This window comes from Dicentrarchus labrax, unplaced genomic scaffold (genome assembly GCF_905237075.1).
Source record: "Dicentrarchus labrax unplaced genomic scaffold, dlabrax2021, whole genome shotgun sequence".
Taxonomy (NCBI): Eukaryota; Metazoa; Chordata; class Actinopteri; family Moronidae; genus Dicentrarchus; species Dicentrarchus labrax.
The window spans coordinates 6,100,984-6,123,536 of NW_026136719.1; the positions used below are offsets into that span (position 1 = coordinate 6,100,984).

The 22,553-nt window shown below is 43.0% G+C and overlaps 1 protein-coding gene across 3 annotated transcripts in view; it reads left to right on the forward strand.

The window, feature by feature from the left end:
- The window catches only part of mpped2a (metallophosphoesterase domain containing 2a), a 67,873-nt gene extending 48,575 nt beyond the window's left edge, over positions 1-19,298 (forward strand). For all 3 annotated transcript variants that reach the window (XM_051379345.1, XM_051379347.1, XM_051379346.1), the window contains 3 exons: positions 14,989-15,104; positions 16,565-16,678; positions 17,333-19,298. In XM_051379345.1, the coding sequence (XP_051235305.1) occupies positions 14,989-15,104; positions 16,565-16,678; positions 17,333-17,451 (349 nt within the window). In that variant the 3' untranslated portion in view covers positions 17,452-19,298. The remainder of the gene's footprint in view (positions 1-14,988; positions 15,105-16,564; positions 16,679-17,332) is intronic.
- Positions 19,299-22,553: the final 3,255 nt, after the last annotated feature.

Genomic DNA, 22,553 nt, shown 5'->3' on the forward strand with positions numbered 1-22,553 from the left:
TGTCAAGCAAATGGACTGAGATGTGAGAGAGGGAGAACGAGCGAGGGATGAAAAGAAAAGCCAGTGTTAGGAATACAGCGGGGGATTAAAGACAGTGAGCGAGTGTTACAGACCCCTGGCCAGTTTGCTGCTGTAATGAACATTAGGGCTGCGGCATAAATTTAATGACCTGTGAAACAAACAGCGTGGCTGAGACCAGTGCCTCTGAATGCTAAGTGGCTCTATTATTAATACCAGCTCAGAGATGCCACTGTGTAAACACACTGTAAGTCTCTTTCCCCTATGAGGCCCGTTAAACACACGGCGGCTGTGTGTTGGCGGTGCAAAAGCTCACCGCAAGCTCTCTGAAACGGGGTCACGTCTTCCTTTTGTACCTGCAGAATTAATGACACGTCGGCCGTTAACAGCATACCTGCGCTAACTAACAGGATATGAATAGTATTGCAGCTAATGGCTGTGCGGGTTAGTCACCTTGATAATGAATAGCTTAGTGATGGGGCAGGTGAGCAAGAGGTAATAAATAGGTTGCATGCTGCTCAAAATTGAACAGGCAAGCGAGGGGGAATGAGTAGCAGAGTTCATCCTACACTGTTTGTGACATGTCATCAATTTGTGTTAGAAGAACTGTGATTCAACCAGTGGGAAATATATGAAAGTTAGTTTAAAGCCAAAAAATGGATTTGAGCGAGCTAAAATCAAACAAAGGACCTAAAAATAGCAATAATAAGGTGTGTAGAGAGGAAAAATAGCTGTAGAAGGGTTGATTCATTACCTCTACCTACATAATATAATATATTCATCATATATTTAAATTGTAACTGTTGGAAAAACATTAAATCACAAATTGAAAACCTTGTTTCCTTCTCCTAACACACCATAATTATTTTCATTTGCCTTATATCCTGCCCCAAACGTCCTGTTTAAACTGAATATGTTTCAGATTAGACAAGCAAATTGCATTTGTCACGAGACTTTGAGGCAGTTAGGAAGCAGGTCTGCAGGTATGGAGGATGGAAGGAGCTCAGAGTCTGATAAAGAACGATGCCGGCTTAATCAAACGATCCGGCACAGTGGGGAGCACAGGGGCGACCAGAAGAGCCCAGAGCTAACCAGATGTCTGCGACACAAGGAAGGGGATACATGACATGAGGTGGCTGCTCGAGGCTATAAAATGCAATCACAATCCCCTGGAAGGGAGCCCAAGATGGCTCAGCAACCAGCCAGGGAGTAAAGGCGATCTGTCAGCAGACGGTCCCCTGCTCTCCCCCTGAACCCGACCTCAGGCTACCTGCTCATTCAACAGAAGAAGATGCTAAAAACTCCAGGCTGCTCTTCCAGCAGGCGGACAGGCAGCAGTGGGTTTCCATCATTATTAACACTGTCGTCGTGGTTACAAAGGGAGGGGAGGACGCATGTATGTCTCTGACATCTGAATCTGCCCATCTGTTTGTTTTTTCTTTGCTCTGTTTGTCCTGGTGTGTATGTGTGTACACTGGCAGATCCTGGGCCCAGCAGGGCTCCATCTTGTTTTCCGTCCCATGCTGTGTCTCACGCTATGAGGGGATAAATATTTGAAAAGCAGAGGAAGCCCTGTGTCCCCAGCTGCTCTGGCCTGAGGTGTGACAGCCCTGCATTAGCTGTAGCTTCTACCTTTTAGTGACTTTTTTTTTTTTTTTCTGCCTAAACATAGATTTTAGCTCAAAGTGTACCTCGCTGTCCTGGCCATTATTCTCCGCAGAGTTTGGTTTGAAAGGTCACCAACCCCTAAGTGCCGGCACAGCTGAAGCTCAAATGAATAAGTAATACATCAATGACAGCAAGTCTGCATTTGGCAGTAGAGATACTAAGTGCTTGAAGGTTTTTGATAAGAGAGAAAAGCGGTGCAAACTTCACTGAGTTTTCTTGCAAGTTTTAGAAGGAAGAAAACATTAATGATTTAAGATAAACAGGTGAAATAGGAACAGATGAGGCAAAGGCTCAATCAGACTGTTCAAGGTGTTATCTTGCAGTTGGCATCCTCTAAAAGCAGCCCACACTTAAAGCTTGGTCCTGTGTGCACAGTATATCACGGTGGGTGAGGATTGCGCTATTTTATTCTCACTGAATTCATAATTAAACAATATGTGTTGACACTGCTGTCCAGATATAGTGCATTTGTGTCCTCTGGGACTGTTTTTCATGGTTTGGATCCCTTCGTTCCAGTTAAGGGAGCCGCAGCATACAATGATATTTTAGACAATAGTGTGACTTCAACTTTGTGGCAACAGTTTGGGGAAGGTCCTTTCCTGTTTCAACATGACAATGGCCCCCTGTGCACAAAGCCACCTCCATAAAGAAGTGGGTCGTGTGGAAGAACTTGACTGACCTCCGCCCCATCTAACACCTGTGGGATGAACTGGAATAAGCCAGACGTTCTCACCAAACATCAGTGTTGAACCACACTAATGCTGCTGAATGGGAGCAAATTCCTGCAGAGTGGAGGCTGTTGAAACAGCAGATTAATGCAGTTTTGTAATGAGATCACTTCGACCTGTAATGTTCAGCAACCACATACTTTTGGCCATGTCATATATGGGTTATCATGCTGCCTTTGAGTTAACTGAACTAGCACTCAATAGCTTATAGATTGGCCCATTAATCGGTCCAGTTTGGCCTTTTGAGATAAACTGTTATAATAACCGATGCCTGCACTCACAAAGCTGATACACAAAAAATGTCCGCAGACACATCTGCTTTCTGTATATGTTTCATTAATTAATACAAATTCCATCTAAAACAACATATTACTGGCTAAGATAACCGTTTATATTAGATTGTAATGTGCATGGATAAATGGAATTATGCATGATTGCTCTTTGTTTTGATATTGGCTGATATATCGACCATTGATCACCCTAAATATCTCATATTGGTCAACCACTACAGTAGTTTATTGAACTGAGCTCAGTTATTCAGATTGTGATTACACAATTAAAGTTGACCTGACTTAAATTACACAGAGTTAATGATTAAACATGAGTTGATTAAATTAAACAGACATCACACAGAAATGTGAAAGCTGTCTGGAAAAAGGACTTCACATTCTCCAAGTAGTTTTTTTCCCCCAGTGCTCTCCACAAACAAACACACTCACACACTTTTGCTTCTCCCACCCCACACCAAGTGGCCCGTGAGGGAGATGTGGATTGTCTATAGCGAGCCATCAATCACGGCTGTAACGACAGCTCCATAAACAGAAGGGCAGCCTACCTACTCGTTTCTGCTCGGCGGTGATAGCATTCACATCGTCCTGCAGCACTTCCCTTCCTTCCTGCTGACCTCTGCGCAGCTTCGGTGGCAAGGACGGGACTCTGCTTATCTCCTCTCGCTGAATTTAGACACCCGATGTGTGTGGTAGGAACACCCAGGTGTCAGCAGTGGATGTAGTGTCGTAAATAAAAAGTGGGCAAACCGTGACCCCCTTTTTGTTATCAGAGTCAGGGTAACAACCAACAATAGAAACAAAACTCTGCTATATTTAGGACATTTATTTAGGGAATATGTCAAATTTATGGCAAAGTGGAATGACAGTTTGAAAGCTGTGCAACATTTACATTATCGATGAATCTGTCCGTCATTTTCCAGATTCATTGCGTCTAAAAAAGGTGAAATTGTTCTTAAGGTGACATCTTTAAATAGCCAGTTCAAAATCCAACAATATTCAATGTAAATGAAAGAAAAGCAGCAGATCTGAAGCATTTTAGCTCGAGAAACATGGACAAATTGTTGATAAATACTTGTTCCAAGGTAGCTGCCAGCTTTATTATATTCCATAAACATCCTTTGTCCCCGTGAAAACACTGCATTTTAAATTGACTGTGTATTTTCTTTTTTGGTTTATATTTTATGGGTGCGTTTGTACAACTCCTCAGCTCCTTTTGTGCCGGGCTGCCCTGTTCAGCCGTGTGTGTTTTTGTCTGTGTTCCGGCTCTTTGTATACGAACCCATGAGACTAACAATGCCAGTTTGTGTGCTTTCCTGTGCCTATTGTTGCCACTGCGTCTCTGTGCCCCCTCTAGCATCCACTTGTTGTAAGGTCGAGACAATGACCACAAACAGAGTGCCATGTATCTGCACTAGCTTGACCCTGTGGCCCTTCCTGTTGCCTTTAACACCCCCTCCTCATCCTCCCCCCTCGATCTTTGACCTCTGCAGCAAAGACTAGTTGGCCTGTCATGTCAGGACAAGGCAGGGTGTGCTCCTGGTCTTTTGACAGCAGTCTGTGAGAGCCTGCTGCTTTCTTTCTCATAATCCTCACGAGGAGAGCGATTCCACTCTGCAGAACGGACAAATAGCACAATAATCAAAGCAGAAATGTGATTTAACAGCTTACGGCGTGCTTTATTACTGATGTTGGTTTACTCTTCATCTGACTGTGACAAGGAAAGCCAACTAGTGTGAAAGCTGTGCAGAAGAAAGAGGAAACAAAGCCAGGGCATCCTTATGGTAGAACATTGAGGATAGGAAGGCAATGTATTATAGTTGTAGGTATCATGCATCATGTTTTGAATTGAAATTCAGCAGTTATGCATGCAACAATGCACATGTGTTACAAAAGACGCTATAACTACACAACCTCATTCTGTTATCCTCTTTTACTAACTTATTACACGCAATAGTTTCTGATCACTGCACCTGCTTTTGAATTTGACTCTGGAACACAGTTTAGGTCTCTGTTGTGGACTCACTGGATATATTGTGCTGTTTCCTACTCGCTTTATCTACGTTTGTAATTGTTGTATCGACGTGAGTCCTGTTTGCCGCCTCTCGGCCGGGGTGCTATTGGTGATGAGAATTGGTTCTCAGTTGACTTGTCTGGTTTAATAAATGTTAAATAAAATAAATGTATTGTAGACTGAGCGTCGAGTGACGGATTAAAAAAAAAGAGTATCTCAAGTTTTGCTGCATTGATTTTGATATTTTCTCTCTTTCACAAGTCTGGCAATGTTACAGCACTACAATGCTAAATAGTGCTCTTTTAACTGCAGTGAACGAAGGCTAATGTGACAAAGCGTTTCACGGATTACTTATTGAATATTGAATTATTTCTGACGCAGGATGGCTTTTTATTAAAGTAACAAAGATTTAAAGTCTCAATGCTCCGTCTTCTAATGTCATCGCTCTGGGCTAATTTATTTCAAAGCATCTCAATTTCTTTAGTATTTCTTTCTTTCTGTGCGGCGGCGTCCTGGTAGCTCACTTGGTAGAGTGTGTACAACATACTGTATCAAGGCTGAGTCCTTATCTCAGGTGCCCGGGTTCGAGTCCGGCCTGGGGCCCTTTGCTACATGTCGTCTCCGCTCTCTCTCTCTCTCTCTCTCCCCTGCCGTTCCCGTTTCTCTCTACTGTCACTATCCAAAATAAAGTGAAATAAAATAAAAAATCTGTTTGTGTCTGAATAGCAGCAGACCTTCAGCGTTGGGCCTGAACTGGCACAATGACAAGCAGAGGCCAAATCACACAATGGTCCCTTTTTTAATAGTTTTCTTTCATCCTTTTTTCTGCTCTCAGTATTGTATGTCATAAATGAAAGTTTGAAATGTTCAAACTGCTTTTTTTCTTCTTTTTTTTTTTCAATTAACTTGCAGACCTAGAGCTGTTGTCTTTGTGCTGAGGAAGAAAAGCAGTAAGAGGGTGAACAGCCTGAAAGACACACCTGTGTAACGAAGTGCGTTCATTCGATTTTCAGATCACCTTGTCCTGTTTGAAATCCGTGGAGAAAAAAAAAAAGTCCCGGTCCTTGGAGCAGAGCTGGGAAATGAAACCTTGTCTGTCAGTTATTGTCACAGAGGAAAGCTCACTTATTTCCCAGAGATATTATCCTCCACCCCTGCCTCCCTTCACTCCTTTCTCCCCGTCCACCCTCCCTCCTCTTGCATTGTTTTCCAGGATCAAGTTCACGGAGGTCGGGACTAGAAGAGGGTAATGGGACCCTTGTCCCTGTGTCTCAAGGCAGGTTGAATGGGTCTCGGCCCCTGCCCCCAGCCCCTATACAGGCTCTCTGAATAGGACCCTGATTCCCCCTCTTTTTATTAGTCTGGTCTCCAGTTTCTTCAGACCTGCCCGGCTTCCTGACAGTCCATATTTCAAAGTGTTTGAATACCATGTTCACATCTGTGTTCCCGTAACACCTTACTGCTCTTCCAAAACCCCACCTGCCACATCCACAGGTAGCTCTGAGCTAGCGGCGCTACAACAATATGCAACACACACAGTTCATCCAGACACAAATCAGTCAGCCTACAGTGGATTTGTGTCGGGACTTTAAATTTTATTGAACTATACCTCGACTGGCACTGAACGTTTGAGGCCAATAACAATGCTGCTGTTCTTTTTTTTAGCATTGTTGCTTCGAAATACTGAAGAGGCTGCAGGGAAGGTTGCAGTTGGACAGAAAGTGTGTGGTTCTGGGAAACTATGATGACCATTTTCCCCTTTTTTCTGACATTTTATTGATCGGATGATTAAACGATCAAATAATTAGCTGATAAAGTTGTAGTCCTAACTTTAAATTTGAGCAAAAACACTTAAATGCATACTGTTAAACATTTATGTGATGTTATTTCTTTTTCCATTCCTACCAACTTTGAGTGTATAGAAGTATATCTGTGATCAGCTAATATCAGCAGATTTGAAAACAAGAAGGAGACAGAACTGATGTAACTTGGTGTTTATTTCAAAGCAGTTTCCGGCTGTTGTAAGCAGAAGAAATACCAAGAACAAAGCAAAAAAACTGCCACAGCTTCAGCTTGTGAGTGCTTCTTCTCTACCTGTGGTTCTTGTTAATTCTGTGCTACAGAACAAAAAAAACACTTCAAAACAAATGAAACCTGCCTGAAAGTGTTTGTTTAAATGACTCGCATGACACGTCTAGTATCCTGGTTTTATCAAAGCTTCTATGCGAAGGATTTTTATGAGATTGTAAAAACTGCTCTGATGGCAGAGATTGAGGTAGAGAAAGTGGAACAAACTCTGTGCAGCCTATGTGGTGCTTTCAGGCGCTTAAGCTCAATGTCAAACCGGGTCAGATTTGCTAGAGTACAACTAGGCGTGGTGTTCCAAGTGGAAAAAAGGACTTTTGCATATTTTGGAGCATTTCCATGGTTAAATTTTGGTTACACTATCTCACAAATTGTGACAAAATGTGACTGAATGGTGGCAGATTGGAGCTCTGGAAAGCAAACTTAACCTGTCAGCTGCTGAAGCATCTTGCCTGTGGGAGTCTAGTAACATGCACGGCGGTTATGAGAGGGGGTAAATGTGCAAATATTCAGTGCAAATATATTTTTCAGTTAACCTTGTTAACAGTCTGTTATCATTTTTGCTGTGCTTACATATAAATCGTTTTTTTTTTTTTCACTCGGTGACCCAGTGTGTTCACAGTCCTCTCTGCTCACTCTGCTGCAGACACACACAGACACTTTATTCTGTTATGTTTTAAATTGTTTTTACACTTTTTCAATATTAATTTCCCTCTGCCATCAGACACACACACACACACACACACACACACACACACACACACACACAGAGACACAGACACAGACGGTGTATGCACAGTCACACTCTTCCAGACAGGCAGTTTCAGTTACTGTAGTCTTTGATGGCTTTGATGTCTGCTAATCCAGTGTATCTCCGGCTGCAGAGACTGTGTGTGTGTGTGTGTGTGTGTGACTAGGTGTGTGTGTGTGTGTGTTGTTGAAGGGAGTGGGAGGGGTGGTGGTTAAGGAGGAAGTCTCTCAGATGTAATGATGGCAGGGGATACACTCTGACCACCTCTGCTCTCATTTGATTTCCTGCTACAATGTTGGGCACTTGCCCTTTTCTCTTCTTTTCTTCTTTTTTTTATTTCTCTTTATCCACTCAGCGTCTCTCTCTCTCTCTCTCTCTCTCTCTCTCTCTCTCTCTGTCTTCACGTGCACTCAGACCTGTATGCAGTGAATTGCTGGAAGCTGCTGGGTCGTTGAGAGCAGCTGTGTTTGCTGCGAAGTGTCTGCTGGCTGATGCAGCGGTTGTTTTACATTAGCGGCCGGCAGGTCAAACTGCAGCTGGCTGCATCTCAGCGTGGAGACAAACCCTTGGGAGAGAGAGCACGTGTGTGTGTGTGTGTGTGTGTGTGTGTGTGTGTGTGTGTGTGTGTGTGTGTGTGTTTGTGTGTGTGTGTGTGTGTGTGTGTGTGTGTGTGTGTGTGTGTGTGGACCAACCCGTCCCAATGGTTGTAGCCTTTCCTAAGCGGGCTAAGTCTGGTGGCTAACCCTTAGCGCCTCCGCGTTTGGCAGCATGACTGCAGCGAGATTAATCCATTCCACACTCCATCAGTCACTAGGCACAGGTTATTAGTGCTGGGGCAGACTGGAGTACACACACAAACACACACAAACACACACACACGCATACACGGCCCCTTCACCCTTGTGACTTCGCCTTCTACCTCGTCCCCAAAGTTTGCAAAGGTGGCCTTGGTGTTGAGAGGCCATTTGTCAAAACCCAGCCAGAGTTTCCACTTGGCTCCTTTTAATAAGGCTACCTGGGCTCTGGGATTACACACACACACACACACACACACACACACACACACACACACACACACACACACACACACACACACACAGGGTATGCACTCTGCTTTGCACATACTCATACAGCCCTGAGTGTCAGGTGGTGCGTCCCGCGGGGCTTATAAAAGTCCCATTAACATGGCCCTCCTCATTGGTTCTGACAGGTTGATCAATTAGACCCCTCCCCCCGCTGACCCCGGGGCCGCTCTGACTCAGAGGTCAGACACGATGGATCGCTGGCCCTGCACACGCACACACACTCTCTCTCTCTCAACTCCATCCCTCCCTCTCCCTCTGTTATCTCTGGGCTGGTCACGGTGCAGCTTGTTCGTCCCGCCATGTGTTTCATCGCCGGGTTGATATCCCATGGTGCAGTTGTTCTCCGGCTTTTAGGTGGAGGATCATACTTTACCTGAGACATGTTTCGATCTTATCTCCGCTCTGTCTCGCCCTGCAGGGACACGTCTGTGTGTGTGTGTGTGTGTGTGTGTGTGTGTGTGTGTGTGTGTGTGTGTGTGTGTGTGTGTTTGTGTGTTCTTCCAGAGACCAAATATGCTCCCAGAGACGAGGGAATTCCTCTAATGTGAAGATTATTGCAAGTTCTTAGTCCACCTTAAGTGTTTCCCCCTTTTTTATCTTTTTATCGTCTTGTTTTCCTAAATTTGGACACCATTCGCACAGATAATAACATTTTATCATTGCTCAGATTTGGTTGGACTGAGACACTGAGAACAGAAAATAGCTGTTTTTCTATGCATTGAGGGATTATAACCAACATTTCCACTGGAGAGTTTGATGTGTTTGCTCAGAAAGGGTTGGCTAACCAACTAAGATCGAGACAGAGCCCCTTAATCTAAACCCAACATGTCGCATTGCATTCTGGTCCACTTCTGAAACTTTGTGCATGATGGTTTAACGTGCAAATGGCGTCTCCAAAAGAAGCTTTTCCTTTGCTTCTGTGGGACTGACACCAAAACCTGGGAGTGATGGTGTTTTATATGGCATATATTTGAGCAGGCAGTCAACACTTTAGTGCAGGTTGTCTTCACAACCACAACCCAGATTTACATGAAACTTGAAACACAACATTTGTGGTCTCCAGAGGATATTTCCTGATGCGTTCAATGACCTTTTAACCTTTTCTGTAGTGCCACCATCAAGCTATCCACTAAAGAGTCTGATTTCACTTCCTGGAGGATGAATCTTTCCATTTTTGGTTTTCACTTGTGCACGAGAAATGTTAAAATCTGATTACTCACCATATTTATTCTCCTCAGAGTATGAACTTTAATCAGTCTGCGCCTAAATCTCAGGACAAACTTAAAGTCTTATCAGTAATGGCACTCAAAGTTTAAGACTTTAAGATCTTGACTGTGGTGAATGTTAAGTACATGAATCATCGGTATATCGTTCACTCGTGGTCGTGGCAGCCTGTAGCGGGGACAGTCAGGCATTTTAGGATCTTTTGTTGGACATTACAGGAATTTAAAAGCGTGTTTCATTTGGTTTCGGCTCAAGAAATGAATGCAGTCAAGGTCTTTACAGGTGTAGTGATACAAAACAGATCGACAGTAATCTTCTAGTTTGAGTGTTTGTTGTGACGTTTGTTGTCTGTTGAGACACAACCAGAGATGACTGAGAGTCTGCACTGTTTGGTAAACAGTCTGCTCCGCACAGGGTAAATAAAGAGTACATCTGTGTGCTTGTATAAAGGTGTTGGGGTTGGGTTGGGTCAGGAACAGGATAAACCAGAGGTTGACTTGAGTTTCTTAACCCCAGAGAATCCCAGTAAAACCATCAGTGGTATTATTTAATTCATCAGGATATATCTGTACAGAGACAAATACATACCAATTTAACAATTGTAGGTTATGTAACTGGTTGTTAAATAAAATTCTGTATGGATTTTTGTTTTGGTTGAAAGAAATCTGCCAGTGTGCGACTTCACAATGGTACAAAATCTGGGCCAACAATGCATTTCATGCAACACAGTTCTGTGGCTGAATAGCAAATCAATACGAATATTTTTCTGATAGATAGATAGATATATGTGTGTGTGTAAATGTTTATATATACATATATATATCACAGTTTTGTGAATGTGGCACAATCAAACATACTTTAGTCAAACTGACATTCAGTGAACTGGGCTCCGCTCATTATAGCTCATTTAAACAACAGAATTTGTACAATTATACTTCAGGTCAATAAAGGATGTGGATTCATCGCTCAGCTCTATACGAGGCTCCTAAATAATTTCGGGGTCAGTGACACAAAAACGTCAGAAAACCTTTAAACCCCTCAAACAGCTGATTCAGTGAGGTGTAAACTAATGGTTAAAATGATCCATTGAGTGAGGGAGGAGTCAGATTAAAAGGCGTAATGAGAGGAGTGTTCAGTGTGTGTGTAGTTATGGGGGGGGGAGTATCATAGCCTGTCTAGGGACCCAGAGAGAGCGGTAAAAAGGGGGTGGTGGGGGGGTGCACAGGGGTTAAGAGCGGTGTCACACCCAGAGAGACGCTGCGTCGCCGTCCTAATGATGTCTACCGGCCTAATTGAATATTGACGTTCTGCACGAGGGCTAAATGGCTTCTGTCTGCTTCACCTCCCCTGCCGGTCGGGGGCTGCACATTTTTTTTTAACCTGTTTCCACAGTTTGATTCCCCCCAGGTAGGTGGGGGCGAAATCATTAAATGTCCCTGTTACCATGGTTACCGCCTTTTTGATGCAGTCTTTTTGTTTTTGTTTTTGGAGCGGCTGTCTTGTGAGTTAAATATAGTTACAAAGAAAATGTTTTAAAGTTTCCAGCAGGTTTTTCTGTTCAGTTGGCTGTAGGAAGGTTTGACGAGGTTCTTCCTGAACTTAAACACGACGTCCGGCAGTGAAGTCTCTCTCTTTTTCTTTCCACGTCCTCCCTTGTCGTCCATTTTTTAAAATCTTTGTTTCACCTCCTTCCTCCCTTTTTGTTTTTTTTTTTAAAAATTCATTTATTTTATTCTTTTTTCTTAAACCCCTTTTGTCTCTCTTACTTCTGCTTCTATTTCTGTGACGGTTGTTCCACTTCCCACTGTGCCTGCCTCCAGACGCTTCTCCTTTGTTGCCACGGCGACGCGTTCCAGATGGCGAGTGTCAAGGCAAGACTGGGCTCCGAATGTAGTCTTATCACAATACACACACACACACACACACACACACACACACACACACACACACACACACACACACACGTTGGTCTACATATATACACACTGAGAACAGACTGAGACACTGGCAGCGTACATTCTGTTCAACAACTCACATCCTACTCAGATGCTGGTGGACGTGCACTCTGCCCACTATACACACACACACACACACACACACACACCAGTACAGTATAATAAAACCTGTGTCACAGCCACACAGGAAACAATCTCTCCTTTATGTGACCGGGATGTCATTAATCTTGGCGGAGGTTAACAAATGCACTTGCATGGAAGGTATATTTCATAGGCAAGACAGCCGACAATGGGGCCATTGTGGCGTCGAGCTGCAGCGTCCCGCTCTGCATTCTGTCAGGACCTTTTGGTTGGCTCCGGATCCGCGGCTCATGTCGGGGGGTTATGTTTCATCTCCCCAGATGAATGTGTTTATGCGGGAGAAAACATGTGAAACACGGGGAAAAATCAACGTTCCAGCTGTTTATTTATTTCTGCTGCAAGAAACCACGATTTATTTTTCTGAATGGGGGGAAAATAAATGCGTTCGGCCATTTTTCAAAGTTTGGCCTTGTCGCTATTAGTCAAAACTAGAGCCAGACAAATACCCTGCCAGTGCTTTCTGTGTGCAGCCGGCCGACCAGGGCCAGCTCTTCTCTGATTCACTGCTTTCTAAGTTTCTCCTCGCCACAGCAGCAGCAGCGCTATTTCCATCCCGAGAAAGTGGCGAGTCTTCCCAGTAATCCATTAGACTTCCATTAGCTCCGATTTGTGTGATTAGTTCTAATTAATCAGTTCAGTCTGTGGCCTTCACTCCCCTCCGCGCTCCTCACATTTCATTTTTAACCTCATTTCTCAGCTCTCCACCGAGCGAGAGAACGAGGCAACGACTGAGCGAGCAAATCAAAGAGCGAGCTCCAGGTCTGCCGCCGCCTCTTTGTGTCCGAGCGAACAAACACTCGATACTGTTCAAGCACCAGACCCAAACGGGCTGAACCGGTGCTTAGACTGCATTATAGTGCTCTTTTTTCTCTCACCATGCTGAATTAATAGGATTTTGTTTGGGGGGGGGTGTCTCACTTCGGCAGAGATGCTTCAGGAGCCTGATTTTAGATTTAGATCTCATGTTTTACACATCTTGAGTCTGCTTCGGACTCTGGTTAGCCCCACTCGGCCCTCCTGTCGAACAGTAAGTATCGATTAGCGCCGGAGCATCCATCCCTCACTTTAACAAAGCCTATTGATGTCTGTGGAGCCCTCATTTCCCCTTCGGTCAAATACCATACGCAGCACCATCGCTAAGTGGCTGGAAGCTGCTCCGAGCTCAGCTGTCTGTCCCAAAGTAACCCGGGAATAACGGAGCCAAAATCATCTTTTCATCACTGACTCTCTGCTGCTCTTGTGCTGCAAAACTCTAAATTAAAATTAAAAGAATTTTTTCTGGCCTTGTTGCAGTAGGTCAGCTTATATACTGAGGTATTATGTGGTGATAATCTATCTTCCTTTCCTCTGTTGTCAGCCTTCTTCTGCCATTACCACTATTGTGATAAATGAAGGCTCAATTTATCAACCAGCCTCTACTCGATTTCTTCTTCTCCCTTCAGTTTCCCCCCGCCCCCGCTCCTACGTCCAACCTCTGCATGGTTCGCTTTATTTCTTCATCTGTTTTCACCCTCTCCCTGCATCCATGCATCCATCCATCCATCCATCCATCCTTCTATCCTTCCATCCCTCATTCCCACTCAGCCAGATCGGGGCTTTCTTTGTGTCTGCTGGGGAAGGCTGAGATGCTGCCTGTCACCCCGGAGCTGCAGACTCCCATCCAGGCTGCCGGAGGTGGCCCGGCTGCTGTCAATCAATCTGTAGCCTGTGTAGCAGAGGGAATGGGGGTTGACACATGATGTGGCTCCCTACTGTTTAGAAATTCACTTTTTTTCTTCCTGTTTTAGTAGACCTGCGCAGTCAGCCGTATAGTTTTGGCTTCTAAATTAATTAAACTTGATTGTGAGTCTTTGAATTTTAAAGCGCCTGCTCTGGTGCATCAAACCAAGCGCTGCCTTTTTCACGGGTAAACAGTTGGACGATGCAGATGTTTGTTTCCATCTCATGTATTATCTCTACAAAGTGTTTTGTAACCTGCAAGTGCACAGTGATATACTGCAGTTACACGTCCTCTGGAGTAATAGATGCCTTTTCTTAATGCATCCTGTTGTGGAATTGTCATAATTTCAGGTTTCATGTGTATTAAACAAGACAAAAAACTCCACTGCACTCACTTTATAGGAATGTAGTCCTGTTTACTGCAGCCACTCACACCCTTAAAGCTGCTATAATCAGTATAAGAATCAGTAATCAGAAAGAAATATATGAGATAACTACAAATTGTATGAAAAAGGTCGCTCGACACACTCTCAGATAATTATCACCCAACTCTGCAACCCCCCTCAGCTTTATGTAGATTTTCTTGCATGCTTGATTTTATTTCTGTAGTTTTTAAAACGTTTCTGTTTTGGTTCAGTCCCACCGCTCTCATCAACCTTGTTTCCCAGCAGGGAGCTTTAAGTTCAGGAAAAAAATCTCTGATAAATGAATGCTAATGCTGCTCGGTGTCTGCTGGATCTGTAAATAAGCTTCACAAGATGACACTATATCAACTGACTTGTGTTTACAGTCGGTTGCACCGCTGTCAGCTGGCCAAAAAAATCAGTTAAAGTTGTCTTGTGGAGTTTTCTTGTAACTCAAATGCGTTGAATGCATTTCCTTCATCATAAAACATACGCAAAGCCAAGTTTTTAAGTGTTTTTAATCCCGTATTGTTCACTTCTAGAACCGCAACGATTTTTCGATTGAAAGAAAATAAGTCGCCAACTATTTAATCAAGTGATCGTTTCAAACATTTGCTGCTTCCAGCTTCTTAAATGTAAGGATTTGCTGCTTTTCTTTGGCATTTATGATAGTAAAAGTAGAGTATTTGGTTATTGGACTGTACATCCTGTTTGTCAGCTTGCAGTCTTCTTCTTGCCGCATACCTTGCCGTGTTACCGCCACCTGTGGATTAATGGAATAGTGTGAAGCCAGACGCTAACTTGAAACTTCCTGCAGCTGCTTCACAATAAAAAACCATGACCCGTTCCATAACCAGAGCCAGTCTCCTGATGAGTATTAATGTGATCTCTGTCCCTCTGTCTCTGCAGGACTCCGTGGTTTAACGGCTGGGGGTTCAACCTGCCTCGGGGTCAGTCTCTGCTGGATAAATGGAACCTCGTTCCCGAAGGCATCGACATCCTGATGACCCACGGACCTCCGCTCGGTGAGTCCAATTAGCCAATTACAGCCCCCTCGTCACCATAGCTAATGAGGTTGTGCCTCATTATTAAAAATCTGTATGGAGTCACCAGAGGCGTCGCAGGCTTCGTGTGTAAATGTGTGTGCGTGTACACAGTTTTTTCATCTAAAGCCAACAGTATCTGGAGCGAACATCCCTAACACGCTCTGTGATTCAATATTTGTGTTTGACTATATGAAAAAGAAAATTCATACAGACTGATTCAGTTTTCCTTCCAGTTGTTTGGGCCCCGGTTGTTTTTCTCCTTTCTGTCTGCGCTCTCCATCTGGCTTTATTGAGTGATTTCCTTCCCTCTCGCCTACGGAGGGCTGCTGCTGCCGCCGCTGCTGCGGCAGCCGCTGTGGCCGTTTGATTGCATGGAAACTCGATTTTGCACCAGTGTGACAGACGCTGCAAACGACAGGAGAGAGACCACGGGAGAGGAGAGCAGGGCTGCTGGGGGGAAGGGGGCTGCTGGGAGATGTAGGGTGGGCTTTTTCGAAAACTGGAAGAGACAAAATGGGAAAGAAAATCAGGGTGAAAGAAATATCGAGAGCAGGTTTCATCTGCCAGAATGTGTTTAGATTATTGTTAAACTGAAGAACAGTTGTGAGTTTTCAATTATTTCAGGGTTCAGTGTCAAGAGCTGGTTCTGAACTAGAGATGGCTGCAAATAGGAAACAGCGCTCGAAACCAAGGACGTCTCGCTGTCCCGGGGACGATATAAATAGCACCTGGGACACAAAGACACAGTTTCTGGAACAGTGGAGAAAATTATAATTGAAATGAATATCCATGAGGCAATATGTAATTGTTAGCTATTCAAATTTTAAAAAATACGAGATCAGTTCTACGCCACGTCTCATTACATTTAGCAACTTTTCACTCGACTAGCAACACATTTAGTGACTCATTCAGATCATAAAGGAAATATACAAATATTGTAAGTCATTCCCATGTTTGCTGTTGAGTCCAGTCTGCCAACGGTGCCGGTGTCTCTCCCTCTCCTCTTGGGCCGTCCACTGGCAGTCAGTAGGTGTGGCGTGTGGGGCGTGTTTGACCTCTCTGGATCTCGGGATTAGCGTCTTTGTATAGCTTATTAGTCAATAGTTTGTTTGACCCTCTCCCTCCCTTCAATGGTGGACCAGAGTGAGTCAATGAAGTGATGTGAGAGACTGAAAAATAAAGTTATTGAACTTTATTCATCACCTAGAATGAAAAAAACGAAAAAAAAGACGATGTCACTAGTTGTAGTTAGTTATTTAATTAAAAACTACCTCTGCAATTATGTCAAATAATTCCACGTGGCAAAGAAATAAAGATGTTTTTTTTAAGCATATAACCCGAATCAGAGCCAGGAAGCACTTGATGAAATTGATTAAGCCGTCCCGGGACTGTCTGAGGAACTGATTTTCAACAACAATCCACCGCGTGTGTTTGTGTAGGTTTCCGAGACTGGGTTCCCAAGGAGCTGCAGCGGGTCGGCTGCGTGGAGCTGCTCAACACGGTCCAGAAGAGGGTGCGACCCAAACTTCATGCCTTCGGAGGCATACACGAAGGTACTGAGAGTGACCTCTGGGGTCAGAGGTCAGGAGAGTCTGAGCTTTACGCTGTTAACAGAGGAATAACCTTCGACCTCTGCTTACTCTCTGTGGGTCAATGAGTAGACGTTCTGATGGACTGTTTGTCCTCTGTGTTGATTGTGCTGTATCAGACACAATCATTGCTTTAGTCTGTACGATAGCAGGGTGGAGGGTTACACGTGTAGAAAAAGGATCTTTTACCAACAAAGGAACAACATACAAACTCATATTTACTTACAGAGTGAAATACATTTTATTTATCCTTCAGAGAAATTCTAAAATTAACTCTCCTTCCATTCCTGCACTCAATAAACGTCATTATATCAATCCTAACACATTCAGACTACTTACATACATTAACACATTAATGGCATTATTGTGTATCGATCTTTAAGCTATAAAGAAATTTAGTGTTTAATAGCCAGAACCCAAATTATATGCACATATTTCACCCCTAAATAAAACTGTACTAAACTCAAGCTACTCATAGCAATTAGTGCCAAGATGAGAATAATGGAATAAAGGTGATAAATGAAATGTTAGAATTTAAGGGCTCAGTTTATCGAACACCTCCTCTCTCTAACTGCGTACTTTCTGACAGTTGGGTGATTGAATGTTTCCTCTCCTCAGGCTACGGGATCATGACAGACGGCTACACGACGTTCATCAACGCGTCGACCTGCACCGTCAGCTTCCAGCCCACCAACCCCCCCATCGTGTTCGACCTGCCCAACCCCTCCAGCTCCTGAGACCAGAGGAACGTGGGGGGTGGGGAGGGGGTGCGGGAGAAAGGGTTCACGGGGGGGGGGCAGAGGACAAACTACTTTTTGTTTTTCTATAAATATGTCAAGTTTAAAAAAAAAAAAAAAAATTCTAAGTGTTTCTTTGCAAACTTTTTCGTCTTCTCCGAGCTGTCGTTTGGGATTGAGAAGATTTGGAGAGGTGGGGCGGGGTGGGGAGTTCGTCTGGGAGGGTTAAAGGAGAATACCGGTGATTTATTTCTTTTTCTATTTGTGCCAACAATGCTGGTTCGCCCTCTCAGACTTTTGTTCTTTCTGCACACACTCGGCGTAGTTGCAGATATCAGGAGCTTCGATCTGAAAAATAAAACGTCCACAAAGATTAATCCATGAAGAAACTTTGTGTTTTCATCCGGATTTTTGTGATGCAGAGCTGAGCAGTTTTTCTATCGGTGCTATTCAACGTTACGGTCTGCTTCCTGTTAATCACCACAGGAAGAAATGGAAAACTCATCCAGGAAACAATCCCTCAAAAATATGTTGCCTTAGTGCAGAATGCCAGAAGAGAGCCGGTTTTATTTTCTGCATCTTGACAAAGATAATTTCATTTCTTTTGGACAATTTCATGATCACAGAAAAACAAAACGTGAGGGATATTTACACTCTCGTCCTCCACGGCCTTCCCTATCTTTAGTACCATCACATCTGCGTGCGTTTGGTTTATATTTAAACAAACAAGAACATTTAAGTCTAAATAAATGCCGAATGTGGTGCAAAGATTTCTGACAGGGGATGTAAAAATGAGCTACGAGTGGCACCGGTATTCTCCTTTTTTTTCAGAGGGATTTTGTGGTTAAACAATCTTGCTCTTGATAAATATTGGTCAGATCTGTAAGATAAATGATGCTTTGTGAATTTGTACAATTTCTCTATGTTTGGTTTGCATTGGCCGGACAATGGATGCCATTGTTTTATGTTGTATCATCTGATATTTTGTGTTTTAGGTCTCTTTTTTTTTTGTTTGTTTTCTCGTCAGTTCTTCTTTTCTTATTGGCTGACAGGGACGCTGCCTTAAACTAGCTTTAATGTTCTCAGCTAGAGCCCCACTCTCTGCGAGCTCAGAGAAAAAAAGTCCTTATTTATTACCCATCATCCCCGCAAAAAAAACACCTGACTAACGCAGGGACAGAAAGCTATCAAATTGCAACCTGAAAAAATTTAACTTTGTAACATCCCATTATGGACTTCTGATCTAATTTGGAAAATGTATGTATAAAATATATATATATATTATATATTCATGTTGTAAAACATCTGTACTAAAAGTTGTGTTTGACGAAAAAAATAAAATCTGGTGCTTTTTTTTTTTTTTTTTCTCCTGTATGCACCTGATGTATGATTGACATGTTTCTTTAATCCTCCCATCAGACGCTCTTCAGAGGTTTCTTTCATGTCTTTTGTAACTCCCAGTAGGGCAGACATTCATTTTGGATGAGAGAGGAAAAATTTGTCAGAGTCACAATCCAAACAGGTGCTGTTTGTTCCCAACAACACACCTGCCTAAACATGGTTAAGTTGTCCTCTTTTTAAAGTGTAAATCTGATAGTATTTGTGTTTTATTGCTTTTTTTTCTCTCCTAATTTTGCACTGTGTGTAAATGCAATCTTGCTAGCACAAAAAAAAATGTTGCCAATAGTTGTCTCAACTTTGCCGCTGTAAATGCTCTTTCCGTGCTCTGTTCCTCTCTCGCTCTTTCTCTGATTGTATCCCTCTTCATGGAAATGTTAGTTCTCTCTTTCAGTTCATTGTGATATATTTAGCTGCCTTTATATGCAAATAAAATTGCAAGATTTTTACTTATCGAGCCCCGTCTTGGTTTTTAATCTTTAAAATGTGACCAGTCTTAAAGGTTTTAATCCAACTTTTAAGTCTCCTGAGGCTGGAAATAAACAATTATTTTCATTATCGATTAGTTGTGTGGTCCAGAAAGTTGTGAGAATATGTTGATCACTGTTTCCCTAAAGCCTAAAGTGACGTCTATTTACTGTCATATACGACTAAAACCAGAAAATATTCACATTTCAGAAGCTGAAATTTAGAAATTTGGAAGCTTTTCTTTCAAAAATGACTCAAGACGGCGAATAAGGTTTAAAAATAGTTGCTGATTAATTAAATAGTTGACAGCTAATCGATTAATTGACTAATCGTTGCAGCTCTACAGTCTAAGGTCATGTCTCGGGTCCTCAGTACTTCACACCAACTAATCTCAAACAGAGGATACATTTGTGAATCCTGTTGTAAAAACAAAACTAAATGCTGTGTTTGTGTCTCGAGTTCAGGAAAGGTTGGGACAAAGTCATTGTTTCTTAAGATAGAAGGAAAAACCAACAAATCCCCAAGTCCTACACAAGTCATTATGTGTCCTTCGCCCAATTTAATGCTGTTTTTACAGCTCAGTAAATCTACAGAAATCTTTTTATAGCTAATTAATTGATTAGCAGATGGATCAGATGTGCTTTAGTGTTCTACTCTTGTGACCAAACTACAATAATTTGTGATTTCTGACCTGCCTGTTTGTTGTTGTTGTTGTTGTTGATTGGCTGCTTTCAGACTGATTTGTGGTCGAAGGGGAAAAGGAAGAGTTGGCTCGCTGCGTGTGTTTTAATAACGTACTGTTTCGTGTTTTGGGCTCCAAAGTCCAAGTGTGACGTCCCCATTCATTGGTGTTCAAGTCGATATCAAGTTATCAGAGTTTGGGTCATGTGACTGGAGTTTATACCTCTGCAGAGTATCGCTGGTTAGGTTTGTGTCCGACTCGCTCTGGCGTTGTGCACATGTGGGCAACGATAACCGACTGAAACAATGTCTGTGTGATTTTAATATTTAGTTTAAAGGCTGTTTTTGTGTCTCGTGTTGGTTTAACCGGTTCACAAACACATCCAAGCGCGTTTTCCGTCGTTCTCATTCGCTTGTGTTGACGTTTATGTTGTCCTGACAACCAATAAGAGAATAATAAAGTATTAGTTTGCAAGTAGCCTCTGCATTTACATTTCTTACATTAGCAGATGTATTCTTTGTATACGCGTGTAATGGAAATCCTGACATTGGACCAATGCAGCTGTGAGAGGGCTTGGCCTACTTGCGTATGAGAGCCATTTGTATACTTATTTACAAAAGTATCTGTATCTGTAGAGCTCAATATCACAGCAGGCAGAACACCTGCTGGCCCTGATTTGTTGGCGAGGCCAGAGGAGCAACACGTTTAAAAGTCTTGACCCACAGATGAATATAAAGGCAGTGCAGCAGCAGCTTTTTCCCCCCCTGTGACTGTAGATAGAAAACTTAAAGCTGTAAATGTAAAAGTTTACTAAAGATGTTATGCAACATGTTTTTATGCTGTTAATTTGCATATAGAAGCAAGAGAATGTGCCACCCAATAAGCTGATCAATATTACTCGACATGTTCAACCACATTAAAAGTGGTGATAAATTCTAGATTTAAACCTTTTTTTTTAACAGATCAACAGTTGACTTAACATGCTTCACTCAGCAGGAGAGAATAAAAAAAACACGGCTTTGTGTTTCTCCCACACTTGTTATCTGAATATTCACAATGTTGCGGCTCCAGACCTGCTTCGTTTTCTCATTGGTTTCATCAGGTTTCATTCCTTTTCACCGCTCGCCAGCACAGATCCCTCGTAGGCCAAAAATAAAATGGGCTTGAGTTGCAGGGGCGCCTTTGCCAGCCTCTTTCCCACCAACCCCCTTTCTCTCATCACCACAACATCAAAGCAACCCAACCAATTAACTATTCCCCGAAACGAGAGCAGCAAAGCATCGCCCCACACCCACCAGATCCCACTGCACATTACCATAATCCAGTCTAATCATATTAACATAGGCCGCAGATGAGCAGGAGGAGACACGGCTGCTCTGGCTCTGCTGTGTTCGTTCACCCTCTTTAGTGTGGGTGTGAATGCATACGGCCACTTTTATGCTGCCCATGTTGTGTCTCCGCAGTGTTCAGTGCTTTAATACATGGGCCCTGATACTGTAGTCCTTTATTATAGCCCGATACTCCCTGGCATGCTAATTAAGTTATATGCTAAACACCTTCCTGTTAACATACTGACCGTACACGTTAACGTGCTAGAAATGTCAACATTACATGCTATTTGTTAGTACAAATGCTAGTTTCCATGGTAACATAATACATGCTACTTACAGGCAAATATATATATATAAGTTAAATGTCAGAATCTTAATGTTTGCCATCACATGCTAAATGTTTGTATGTGAACATACTAACTGTGCAAATGTTAACATATTTCTAGAATGTCAGAGAAAAGTCTGACAGTATGGAGTCTTATGGAGAAATTACCCTACGTCTCGCTTGATTTAAACAGTTTTCTCAGATTAAAACTGTGTAATCTAACATATTTTAGTGTTTACCTGTGAGCAGGTGAGCCGGCACTGGCTCCAAAAACATCGATCTACATACTTCATACTTTATTCGCCTCGAATACGAGCGAGCGCTACTCTTTCCTGGACGTGACTGACTCCTCGTTGTTTTCATGTTTCTACTTTTGACCTTTTTTTTAATCAAATAATTAGACTAATTGTTCATCTTTCAAACCAACAGAGCTTCATGTCAAAGCACCAGACTGGGAAGAGCTCCGGCAGTCAGTCACCTGACATCGTCTACACAGAAAAGAGACAATTAAGTTGGCGTTATTAGCGTCACAGAGAAATCTTTTCCTGGATTATGAGTCTCTCTCTCTCTCTCTGTGTTAGTAATAGTCTCTCCATCAGTCACTCTACTTCATGTCTCCGTCAGGACGTTTATAGCTCCGCCACATTGCCGGCCGGATTAATTATCCTTGCGCAGGCAGCTGCTGGTGGTATTGGGTGTTTGTCAGGTTAGCCTTCGTCTGCTGCTGATGGATACGGGGGCAAGATGCGGTGAAGGCTGAGCAGCCATATCAACCTATGTGTTAATGTGTGTGTGTGTGTGTGTGTGTGGCTTACTCTGGTGCCAGCACTCTGCATGCAGTGTTTATATGGACTTAATTGCCCGCCGGTGGTATTATTGTAATCTGGAGCTCGTTTGG